Source organism: Mizuhopecten yessoensis, unplaced genomic scaffold (assembly GCF_002113885.1).
Source record: "Mizuhopecten yessoensis strain PY_sf001 unplaced genomic scaffold, ASM211388v2 scaffold3101, whole genome shotgun sequence".
In the NCBI taxonomy this organism is placed as follows: domain Eukaryota; kingdom Metazoa; phylum Mollusca; class Bivalvia; order Pectinida; family Pectinidae; genus Mizuhopecten; species Mizuhopecten yessoensis.
The window spans coordinates 378825-392737 of record NW_018404876.1 but is presented as its reverse complement, the minus strand read 5'-3'; the positions used below and the strand labels follow the sequence as shown (position 1 = coordinate 392737).

General features: G+C 34.1%; 1 protein-coding gene across 1 annotated transcript; it reads right to left on the bottom strand.

The window, feature by feature from the left end:
* Positions 1–987: 987 nt before the first annotated feature.
* On the bottom strand, positions 988–13305 carry LOC110446989 (signal peptide, CUB and EGF-like domain-containing protein 1). Its single transcript, XM_021492354.1, has 16 exons — positions 12978–13305; positions 12529–12690; positions 12035–12196; positions 9909–10104; positions 9316–9521; positions 8786–8953; positions 8273–8503; positions 7860–8030; positions 7235–7420; positions 6471–6635; positions 5726–5845; positions 5049–5234; positions 4126–4284; positions 2797–2832; positions 2390–2492; positions 988–1293 (listed from the first exon to the last, which is right to left on the bottom strand). The coding sequence occupies exons 1-16, from the start codon at positions 13069–13071 to the stop codon at positions 1203–1205; spliced, it is 2436 nt and encodes an 811-aa protein (XP_021348029.1). The 5' UTR covers positions 13072–13305; the 3' UTR covers positions 988–1202.
* Between the last annotated feature and the right edge of the window lie 608 nt (positions 13306–13913).

Genomic DNA, 13913 nt, shown 5'->3' with positions numbered 1-13913 from the left:
ACCAAACTTAATTCAAAGTATTACCAGAAAAAAACCTATCATCTCCTAACTATTGGTCTGAAGTTCAATTCGAGGACAGTGTAACGCTAAGGATTACGTGTATTGTATGAACGTCATTGTTGTGTAATTTTGTGCCGTATACTTCGACATTTTCTTTATTAATTATTATTATTTGCAGTTTGCCGTTTCAAACAGCGATCTCATCAAATTACAAGTATAAGTTACCTGAATGATACGCTAATTAATGGCTTGTCTTAAATCGATCCATAGAAAAACTTAAACAACAAACTGTTATCTTTACATTCGTTACGCTATACAGCTGTCTACTAATTCAGACGATGTAGTACGTTAGTTTCTGCAATTAATACGCACGATGTTTATGTAAAGAACTAATTTGATATTTGGTATCTGTATGTATGTACAGTCAATATCGTCGAATAATTCTGTAAAAATATAATTTTGCCAGGATATATCACTGAATTGAGAGTAAGAGTAAATATCATTCGAAATCGTTTAAATTCAATTATAGTTAAGTTCTTACATCACGCATAGAGAGTACAAAAGGGTTAGGCGGTTGGACGAAAAGAAAAGATAACTGAAAGCATAGTAAACGCTAACATTATATTTTAACACCTTTTGTCTTATATAATATTTTCTATTGCAATGCTCCATGCGCTGATTTACTATACAAAATTTATCAACAAGCACGTACACACATATCTTCACGTGTTAATCAATAACGAAAGTTGATAATTTCCAATATAGAAAATTCGATAATTTAATATTATTTCATTTTAAGATTCTAATAAACTTGCCTATTTCGATAATTATATCATTTTACAATATTTCACTGTAACCTGATGACGTGATCGGGGAAAGCTCTTCTTTAATTCACTTGGAACAGACTGAAAAATGGAAACAAAGGAAATGTGTCTTCAGTGACATTTTATTGTAATTATGTATACCAAAGGTTGTACATTACTTTCCATAGTCATAGCCAATATAAATATGTTATATATAATTCACATCAAAAACAGAATAAACAATATGATGATAATACTAGTAACAAACTGAATAAACTTTATACTATAATACAGTATAATTGAAAGGGACGAATCAAACAAGATATCACAGCTATAGTATATATCACATTTTCACTGAGTTTTGTGGCGCAGTTTTTTTCCACAGAGAACGGCATTTCGTCAGGTCAAAAACGTGTTTGTAGGTGGCTTCTCACCGTGGACCATATTCATACTGGCGAAACTCCCCATCTTTGTTTTCCTTGCCTTCGATCTGTAAATATAGAAAAGATAACAGATATTTTCCACATTTCATTTCTTGACAAAACATAATATGTCAGTTTTGATATTTGGTTTTGCTTTCATTTTATTTTGAAGAACTAAACAACATTCGGGTAATTTTTATCGTCCGATTATTCTAAATGGGATTGCAGACAATTCAAATAACACAGAGTAGTGATAAAATGACAGCCGTCCAGAATTATGAAACCATTACTACGAACATAGAGCAGTTAAAATTACTCACGCTTTATTTTATACTTAATTAGAAAATAATTTATGAATTCTAACTTCAGTATAAGGAACAGTTAACAGTCGGTGATTCATCAGCACTGCTATGTATATGACTTCAAAATTGTAATGTTGTAATAATTATCAGAGTTTAAGTGTCATAATTGCTAATAAAATTTGCAAAGAATATAGAGTTGGATTGTAAAGAAAATGTAGATATTACTATTTAACATGATGCATGTGTATGAATAACAATACTGCAGAAGAATGCAATTTATTTACTGTTTGACGCACTTAACATACCTATATCTTTTATAATACATATTTTTGTAACTTCATTACAACGGCAAACTGTCGAACGGAAATTCTTCACGCCCGAATTATTTTCGCACTTTTTACTTTGACCGGAGTGCTTACAATTCGCCCAGTTTCGAATTTGCGTATATATACCAATAATTATACGCCGACACGTTCGATCAAGTGCGAATTTGTTTTATAATGCAAAGGAATGAAAATTGATTGGCGATGATTTTTAGTCCAGTCCAAGCCATTATATAGATACATATTCTTTGTATATCATTAAATCTACAGTATACAGAAGACATTTCACCTCAAATAATAACGAATACCACCTCACAAAATACATGTTATCTAAATTATCGACGAAATATGTGGGATAATGGATACCGACTCCCTAAATCCATGTGATGTTAAGTATATCGACGAAATCCTGCCTCAGGGGATAACAGATACCAACTGACAAAATGCATGTTATGTTAGGTATATCGACGAAATACTACCCCGGGGGATAACGGATACCAACACACAAAATAATTTAAGGTATATGGATGAAGTCGTACCTCAGGTGAAACCGTATACCGATTCCCAAAACGACTCCACAAAGTACCACGGCGGCGACTGTACAACCAATGATGATCCCCAAACTGTCACCGCTGTCATCCTCTGATTAATGTAGAGTCATTACTGTCTAGGTTAATGTTATGATAAATACATCTTTAAACAATACTAAACAAATTACAAGGTCAGTGTATTTTATGGGGAACATTAGAGGAATGTTTATACAGTAAATAAAAACTTTCAATTAATTGCTATTTCATATCAATGTCGCAAACAGCAACAATTTCCCAATTCGGATATTTTTACTTTGTTTAATTTTAAGATCAAATTCTTTAAAATTAATTACGTGAAATCAATTAAGTGAAATGAAAATATTATAGATGATAATTGATGATAATAATAAACTTACCGTCGGAATTAACACCATCTTCAATGGGCACGGCAACTGAAGTAATAATTCATGATTAATTATAGAATATAATTATATGCAACACTAAAACTATTTGCAGTCTACAGCTGTGAAGCATATACAGATATATACATCTATTTACACCTAATCCTATAAGAACAATAATGTATTTTATTCACCATCTCGAAACAAACAAACAAGTTATGTATAATACTGTCTCACCGAACCGTATATATCATTAAGTGAAGTGAAAACGCCGGTCATACCAGCCTCCCATCTATTTGTCTTAAAAAAACACCGGTCATGCTTCTAGACTGAACGAAGTTTAACAATATTAGCATCCGTTAAACCTACACTACTTATCATCTTACCTATGATATACACCTACAATTAATTTCGATGTCATTATCAATATATTTCAAATACGCTATAATTCTCTACCTCACATGCTCTATCGAACAGCAATAATAACATTAGCATAACAATGTATATATTATAATGAGGAAGGTTATTTATTTGTAAGGAAGGGAGTCATAATCGGATCATAATCCAGAACAGACCACCTTCTCAAAACTGCTTTTAATGTTTAAAAGTGTGCGTTGTTTATGATTTACAATATAGCCTGAGAATAAATACATGTAGCACCGGTTTTTGATCTGAAAATGTTTTATCCACCTCATGTTCAAATAACATCTGAAGACATTTTTCAAGGTTAGAAATTAGCAATTGATTTACTTTAATAAAATGGCGCGTGCGAGGACATCATACTTTTTTTCTTCTGTCGGATAATAGGAATAAACTAAACATATTGAAAAAAACCCACATTCAATAAAAATTCAAACTTTCCATGGACATGTGCTTTTGATGGCTTTTCATAACCCGCAAAATATGAATAAAAGATCCTCATACTTACCGTATACCATGCCTTCTAAAATATGCTTACCTTTTGTTATGAAGTATGCCTAATATATCAATATGCGACAAACACTGCCGCTAATATAACTTACATGGCTATTTGTTTATACGGTATAGGACACTTATGACATAACATTTATAGATTAGACAAGACAATTGTTATTATATTTAAGTTAGAAAATGACAGGTACTATATACCATTAAGTCAAGTGTGGGTAAATGCAGATAACAAATATCATTATCATGTAAATATTCCCCCGTTCTTATCAAGACATGTTCAATCACAACATTGACAGGGTATAATCGTTACGGAGAGAGTATCAATCATGCGCTGTTTCAAGTCAATTATTACCTTTTGTTTCATATTCATATACATATACAGTGAAAACACCCATCAAATGGCAAAGTACCCACCAGAACAGTCAGCCTCCGAAACAGATCCTATGAACTCTGTCGACACCCCCTTGGGGCATTTCTTACAAGCTTCAGATCCCGTCAGGTCCTGGTATGTCCCGTACTTACAAGGGAGACAACTGTCACGACCTGAGCTGAAGGTGCCTTGTGGGCAGTCGACTGTTAGTCAATTAAATCAATTATGAAATGCATTACTTCAATTATAGCTTGGAAAATGTATAATGTTGATTTTGAAAATTAAGTTTTACGCAAATAATACATTCTTATTGATATTGCAGAATGTTTATTTCAATCATCCTTGTTTACCAGGAAGGAAGTGGCAGTGGGTCTTAATTTATGCAGCGAATACCAAAGTGATCGGGCAGGTGCTCCATACCTTTTCACCTACAGTAAGGGAATCGAAACCCCGGCGAGTATGTTATCCAGTTATCTTGCCCCACGTGGACAAATTTTGAAACATTTCGTATTTTACTTTGTTCGTTCCTTTGTGGGGTAATTGCAAGAAGAAGAAAAAATGTATCAATTGGAGAGGTTATGTTAAGAACTAAGTAATAAGTCATTCGAAAACTATATATCAAAATTCAACCATGCTCAAACCAGAAAAAAGCCTCTTTTCTCCCTGAAGTGTTACATGTCTAGATAAAGCAATTTAATATTTTCAGTTTGATGTAATTAAACCTCAAACTGCTAGAATGTTCACCAACTGAACATTGTTTTTTAAATGCCAAACAAATACAAACAGAGCTTTCCGAAACACATTGCGCATGCATCAGTTTGGCAATTGGGTTCGTACACACAAATATGCCATTACACTTGCCCAAATTATATACATCTACTCTTTTTATTTTTCTGATTAACTACGGTAATATAACGCTAGGGGTATGGAATTATATCCTGACCACACTAAATGAAGCGCGACGTACCACACAAAGCCTCCAGTCTGACCTTGCCCTTGTCGCATCTCACGCTGCCGGTGGACACTATTGTGAGGACATTGTACACGTTACCGTCCACATTAAACGTCAAAATATCCCGCGTGCTGTTCAACTGGCGGACCGACGTCTCCAGGTCAGCAACGGATTGTAGTAACTTCATCATAGCAGGACTCACTAAAACAATGCACAACACACTCAACACATGGACCAATATGGATGCGACAAAAACTATCACTACTACCTAGTAATGTATAATCATCCAACAATATCCTACATGTTATTTCATATTCAGAGATGCAAATTACCTATGTAATGTATGGTATATGACATAATTCAATATGAAATGCAACTCCGCTGGAAGTTCTTAATTATTTTTCAGGTGTGAAGAAAATCACACTTTGTTAAATCTAGACATATATTCGGCAACGTTCTATTATCATTAACGGCTTATTCTATGCTGTTGTAAGACATTTAGTATTTGTAACCTTCTATTGTTTACAAGTGTAGTTCCACGACACTAAAGTACATACTTGTTTGTACTATTATCTCGCTGTAGAAAGGTTAGTAAATACAAAAGACGTATGAGTTTCTGCTTGTTATACATCTCCTTGTGTGACATGTTGCTTTTAGAAATTTAATAAGCAAATTCAAGTTAAACTGTTTACCTGCGTTTGTCTTGACAAGGTTTTCCATATCAAGATTATTGCCCTTTACAAGTGGCACTCGGAGAGTGATGATCGCTTTTACACCACTCAATGAACGCTTCGACCGGTCACCGGAACAACCTGGCGTGTCATAAAAAATCCTCTCTTTATTATGAACTATGATTTTTTTTCAATATAATGCCTTCGAGTTGCCCCCAATATGAAACTATTAGCGCTGGAGTACATGTGAACCCCAAGCCAGGCAACAGCAGTACTACAGGTGAAGTTGTTAAAACAGGTCCTTTTGTCTTTGCAACTTGATTAGGTTTCACAGTTTTTGACATTGTGAACCCACTTTTCAACTAATGTGCACTTATTTTATGAAAACACCTTTAAAATCTATCATTGAATATTGAAAATAGGACGTTTGAATAAATATGAGGAAAATATTATTAAATTTGCGATTATAGCACAATGTGATAGACATTTAATTTATGATAGCAAAATATGGATTTTAAATAGGGTCAGACTGAAGTGGCGTAACAGCTGTCTCTAGTCAATGTATGTAGTTTGAAAACACTTTCCCTCCCCGTTTGATAAGATAAAAATCTGAAAAACATTAAATCGTCGCGTCATTGATAAATCACTTGTCCTTCCGCTAAATTATCACAATAGTTATGAAGGTTCGCGCAATAAACAATGACTAATTTTACTGTATATATTACAATTTAGGATATTTCTAGAAATTTGTAAATCTATGTATTACCTTCAATCGTGACATCTATCTCACATGTCTGGTTATGGGAACATTGAAGCTTTTCCCTGGACTTCTTCACAAGTGCGTCTTTGAACTTTTCAGGCTCATGGCATGGCGTGACTGAGTTGTATTGTATTGTAGTCGAGGTTTCAAGCAGCTCCGGAGTGTACACATCTTTAAAACGGAACTTATTACAAAGGGCAACAACTTGTCAATGTCTCTTTTAATAGTGTTGTACATTACGTGTTTATTATGACAACAAATAATCCTTTTAAAGAAATATGAAAACACCAACAGAGTAGGTAGCGATTAAATATTATGATACGCGATAATTTAGCTCTCACATCAGTAACTAATTTTACAGGTAGTGATTTGATTAACTCATACCCGTGACAGACTACAAAGGTGGGGCTGCGATTTTTTCACATTTCACATCTCCGATAGAATACTATTACGTTTTAAACGAACTCTTTCCTGGACAAACAATCTTAATTTTTCTGGAATGAGGTTTAGATATTATACCATATCGTAATTCTCTCGAACTCCCTACTGTAGAAATTGATAGGTTTTTTTACCAAGGCGCTTTAAAATGTTTAAAAGCTTTATTGTATGTGAGGTAATGTTAAAACGCTTGTCGTATTCAAGGTACCTGTTTAATATGTTGTTCATAGTTTGCCTGAATGAAATAATTGGTAGGTTTGTTGTGTAATTGTTTGAACCTTTTCTATTGAGAGTGGTTAGTTGTTTTACTAAATATTGTTATTGTTACTTACTTGAACAGGAAGGGGGCTTGCCATTCCACTGGTACGCCGTTTCCTTTCCACATTTATACTCTTCAAGGGGAGTGAATCCTGGCGTAAACCACATTCCATCTCGACAGCTCACACTACAGGATAAAAGATCGCTGGATCTATTGCATGACATGTGTGATCCATAGGACCGCGGCGGGTGTGGACAAACTGAAACACGGGTTGAAATATGACTATACTATCTCAAAATGGCTATACTCTAAAAAAGTTGTTGAAAATGTTTTTCTCAATAAATTTTAAGTTTATTCCTGTAGAAAATTTCACGTATTATCCTCAAGTTGAAAAAAGTTTCAGCATATTTTTCATAAAAGATATTTCTATGTGTGATAATATCATCTACATTACAAAACCGTTTATTTGTATTTAAAAGCCGTTTTACTTCTTCCCTCCTGTTTTGTATGTTAAGAAGTTCAAACAAACTAAAAATGAAAAATACAGCATCTAATTGTTCAGTTAGAGTGGGAAATATACATTTCCGACCTAAATTTCAGTATATTTGAATTTGAACTCTTGCTATTGCATGAAAATACAAAGTTATCCAGCCATTACACAAGACCTAACATAAAAATGTACGTTAAGCCAGTATTACCTGGGCAGGGTTTTACATTGCATGCTTCCGTCTCGTTTGCTTGACCTGTGCATGGCTTGCCATCAGGGTCCGGAGCGGGACTGTCACACACGCGATTCCTGACCATTTGTCCTCCTTCACATGATTTAGAACAAATCGACCAGTCTCCCCATTGGCCGTATCCACCGTCCACTGAAACATCCAATCCATTAGGTTTATATCATTTACCTCACACATATCGTTTTCCTTCATTACAATATTTAAACAAAATACCCAATTTACATGCACTATTTGCTGAGAGTTCGAGCCCAATTTTGCAATGGTCCATTTAGTTTTTATTTAATAATTGAAACAAACAAAATTAATCATTTATGCTACACATATGTTCCTTTTTATTATTAATAAACTATATTGGCGTATTAAATCATGGATACCTATCTTTGATTCGCAGAACTGTCCCTTAAATCCAGTCAAACATGAACAAGTGTAATTGGTCAGCAGGTTGTGGCAGGTGGCGCCGTGTTCACACTTGTGGTTCTTACAGTAGTCTGGAGGAATTTGACATGTATTTCCTGTGTACCCATCAGAACACTGACAGGTGAACGTGTTTAGTCCATCGATACACTTGTGACCATTACATGGATCTAGGATGCAGTCGTCTTTTGCTTAAATATAATATTATATGCATGATCAAAATATGAACATAAAACTTTGATGAAGCAAAACTTTTCACATCGGTAAGCAGAGTAGATTCACATATACATATAAACAATTTCTCAGTAGAACAGGGGATGAATACGTTTAAATGATTAATATATATTTACATTATCGAACACAAGATAATATTTTAATATTTTAAAGTAAACACGCTGGTACTAGTAAAGAGTTGTCAACTTCATTTGGATAGGAATTTACTGATTGTTAAAAGTAGTTAGAAGTATACTCACCGTCACATGTACTCGGTGTAACGAGGTCCAGCCCCTCGACATATGTCTGTAAGAAGTGGTCCATGTAGAGCGCTCCAGTTTGACTGGTGTAGCAGGTCGCTGCTAACGTCTTTATAGCGTTGCCGGACAAAACGGTGGTTTTCAATAAAAGACCGGAAATGTGTCCAGCTGTAATGAAACGCTTACCGTAGAAAAATAATGGAATTCTCATTTGTGGGATGGGATCAGGATAGCATGGGAATGGGTCTAGCCTCTGAAGTAAATTATCAGATATAGCGTGATATTCCCTTTATATTTACACAGACGTGGCATAACAAAGTAATATTAAGGTCATTAACTGTTTAATTTTATCTATATAAACCATAATAGATAAATAATAATGTATAATTCTTAACATTATGTAACAGGTTTGATATTTTATGCTTGAAAAAAGCAAAATGTACAAAAGTTCGTTGTAGAAGAAGTAATCATGGGGATATGAAATTAGCTGAAATCATCAATAGACAATATAAAGTGGTGTAGAAACTTACCTGTGGATGAAGGGCCTTTAAATGACAAAGACAAGTCTGACCCAGAAGGTATTGTTGTTATCCCGGCGGTAACTGACGTCAGTTGTGACGTAAATTGCTCAGTACCCTGGACAAACAGTTTTAATGTAGTAGAGACTGCATCCCAAACTACAACTATATGTTGCCAGACTCCCCTTTTGATTGTTACACCACTGGATCTCAGAGAGCTGCAATCAATGTCAGGTAGTGGGATTTTTAATACACAACTTTGTCTACACAAACAGTTTCTTAACATATCATTTTTCAAAAGTAGGATACATTCTAAGAAATACAGTTCTATAGTATCCATAATATCAAAGAAGTATTCAAATAAAATTAATTACTTTAGAGTATTGTCATTTATTGTCAATTATTCCAGCATTTCTACACAAGAAATACGAAGTACATGATTTATAACTTTTACAAGATGCATATATTCTATGTATAATAAAGATATGGCTTTCCTTGAACATTTTATTTTATGTCAATCTATTTATCAATGAATAAAGCAAAGACCAACAGATGACATAAAATACAATATTCTTTTAGTACTGGTATAATCCCGTACGTATCACCTGTGTAAGGTAATGTTGACACTCTGTCCTACGTCGACGAAGATTTCTTGCGCTTCTTTCTTTACAGACAGTTGTAAACTGATGTCGTCAAACTTTGAAAGTTTGACCCATGATGCTAAGGTGAAACTAACAAGGTCGCTTGAAATACTGCCCACTGTTGTTGAGTGAGCGCCGCCACGGATTGCAACATCAAAGGCTATAAGAAAAAGAAAACAGTGTCTGACCAACTTTACAGTAAGCCTGACGATATTAATAACGTAGTAAGACTTTCAAAAAGCATTGATATTATCATGTTGGAGACAAGTTAATTTCATTTTTAGACCAGCCCAGAAAGTTTGCTGAACGTTTACTGCAGATTAAAGGGGAAATATCAGTTGAGTTTGTATGTAGGATATTGAATTCGTTTTTATTCTGTACGGAAAGATTATGGAAGTTTTCATTTCACTATAAGCTAATTCAGATGTATAAAATAACTAACAATTTATCACCCATATACCTCCATGACATAACTGATCCTCTTCTTCACAACCCAGAAAATGATAGGTATACTCTAAAAAATTGTAAGAATGTTTAACCCGCCACTATGTCGTACATAATTCTACGCTAAATGTTCAATGGACTTGAAAATGATATAGAACATTCCCCATCTCTAATATATGTAAGGCCAAGGTATATAATGAAATATGTTTCTATAATGATATCTCTGATGTATTCAAAAATTGTGAAGCCAGATACAAATATATAATCTTATGTCAACTGATAAATGAGGCGAGTAACTTGAACTATGATCTGTTCAAAGATCACTTGAAAGAGTCTCCATCTTGTCTGTGTGGTGATGATTATGAAACTGCTATCCATTATCTTTTACAATGTCCAATGTATATTGATGAGAGACAGATTCTAATAAATGAGATTTTTGAAATGTGTCCGGTTAATCTTGATACTGAAATACTTCTTAATAGAAGCACTATGTTAAACAATACTGAAAATAAATCTATACTTGATAGTGTTCTTAAATATATAAACAACACAACAAGACTTGTTTTATTAGTTAAAACAATCTATAAATTTTATTATATTTCAAAATCTTCAAGCTGAATTGCCTCATTTGATTTTTTATATTTTGTTGCTGTTGTATCCATTACTTTCTTATCACTCCTACCAATGGATATATATTGATACTACATGGTTCTATACTTTTAACTACTTCGTGTAACAACAGCAGCAGGGTATGAACAGGGGGCATTTATGACTTGCATAAAAATAAAAATAAAATTATAGCAATTTCTTATCATTATATCATTAGGGCATTGCTGCCTATTACTAATTAGTTCTGATTGACTTTTTAATAAGAGCATTGTATAGATCAAAATATCAATTAAATATTTATATATAATTGAAACATACATGGATTTATCTCCCTTATACCATCTGCTATATATAGACTGGGGAATTTATGCTAGTTAAAATATATAATTTGCATTATTATTTTCTTACTAACCGTTTCATCTTTGCCTTTGTCATGTCAACCTAAGTGGATAACTTATAAAGGCCTAGCCTGCTGTTCAATCCTATTGTTTACTCAACATAATATGATGAAATGAATGAAAAAGTTTTCATTTTCATACGTCTTTTTCGTTTTTAAACGAACGATTCCATACCTTTTTCATTAATCGCATTCCATATGAAAGAAATTCAACATCCTTTTTATCCTATATTCAAACATTTGTGCTTAAAAAATGAACTTTTTTCTTTTACTATCGTCAAGTATTTTATCGGCATCTTCATTGCATAACAAAAAAGAAAAGGGACAAAAGGATTGCATTTTTTTGTTGATACACTTTTAAAGATTTATCTGACACTGTCAATTGTTTAGTTTGTCTAGTTTGTATCTATATTTTAAACTGCGAATTGTTCCGTTTGTAGATATATATATACAACACTGCCAATTGTCTTGTTTACAGTTATATATCACGTTGTCAAATGTATAGTTTTATAGTCATGTATAACATTGGCAAGGTAAAAGTCGATGTTAAAGTATATATCATACCATTAATTAACCAGTTTATAGTTCTATATAATCGTGCCATCTATCTTGTTTGTCTGCAATCAAATGGAATACCAACCTAAGCAGTCTAAAGCTTGTGTACTTGCGGATGAATTGGTCATCATGCCCCTTTCACATTTTTCACATTTGGTTGCCAAGGTGCTGGGGCCGTACTCCAGTCGAGAACAGGGAGTACATGGTTCTATTCCATCCAGGGAGTAATAACCTTTCTTACAAATTGCTGGAATATAATTAAAGGTATGCTTTTATAGCATTTCAAACATATATTGTAAAGTCGAATGCTTTAGGGAATACTTCAGAAATCGCAGTGTAAATATATCTTATACAAGGTTATTTACCAACACAGTCGATTGTTTGACTTATCACAAACCATTTATGTTTGAGTGACAATATATTGACATTGCTTATAGTTAATACTAGAAATACGAAGTACGGGGAAATATATTGTAATAGCTTAAATCAATATCTAAAATGCATTACCATACCATAGTTTTTTTAATCATTCTTATGGGTGTTAAAGACTAGAAATAAAACGGAATTGATGGTACTGACGACGACATTCGGTAGAGTTGACAGTTCCATTGGAGGGTGTCGACATTCCCAGGGGACATGATGAACAAGTCACATGGTCTTCATCGTCGCGGAACATTCCTTTAGGGCAAAGGACACACTTCTTAACCGTAGAATCGTACGTGGATCCCAATGGACACGATGCTGTGAATAACAATATATATGTATATACACACACATTTAATACTTTTTTGAAGCATTTATGATGTTTTCACAATATAGTATAATTTGACGTAAATCATATATTTTTTTCGATAACTTTTAAGTAAACATTGTTTTGCTCATGGAACTGGTTATGGTAGTGTAATAGTATTTAGAAGTAAAATTATATTTCTGGCATAATGTTTTGAAACGATAAGTTATTGCCACATTAAGTATAAGTACTTATACGTTAATGATCTTTACTGAATTTGGATAGGAAGCGTGCCTACCGCATGAAATGGTGGTAAGACGAGGATATCTGCCTGGCTCACACCGTATTCCGAGTTGCCCAAACTGCAAGGAATCAGTATCCAGGGAAGACATAGGAACATCTAATGATCCTGATCTTGCTCTATTCTCTATAATTGACCCCAGACCTTTAGCAAGAGTATCAAAGCGATTATAAGTATCCAAGCTAGAATTCCCAAGTGTTTTCCATTTAAGTTTTATATCAAATGACAACAGAATGGATGCCTGTTGTGTCTGACGTCTTCGTCTGATGTACTGACTACCACGCCGTCTACGAGTAGTGCCACAAGTGATGTCCACGTTCTGGACATTACAATATTGGGTGTTAGGACAGATGCCCTGCCATCCTGGATCTGATTGTAATGTCTGCATCTCTTGAATGAAATGTGCCTTGATGGTGTCTTGTGTTGTGCTGTCACTACATGATCCAGAATAATAGTATACCTCAGCCGGTAAGACGAAATTCGACGGATCTCGCCGAACTGGACAGATAAACAAGAAAGTGCGTAAAAAGACATAATCCTGCTGTCGTTAAAGAATTAATTGATAATTAATCTTGACATAAAATGTAGTTCTAAAAAACTTACATTCAATATTATTTTTTAAATATGGCTTTTAAGTCACCTTATAACCATTCGAATATGTCTTATTCAAAGTGGATTACTAACTTTACCTGAGCAGCCAGGAACTGATTCCACAGGGCTCCATTTTCCAGAACTGGTGGAACAAGTGAATTGTCCAGTAAACCTGGCGACGCTTCCTCCTCCTGCTGCCGCGGGAATGTCGTAATGGTCGTTACAGTGAAGCATACACTGCCTACCGAATGCCCACTTGTCGCAGGTTAGAGCTCCGTGAGCTGGAGCGGCAAGCGAGGGGCATTTGTTTTCTGAGTTCATATAAAAGATTATATAACAGTC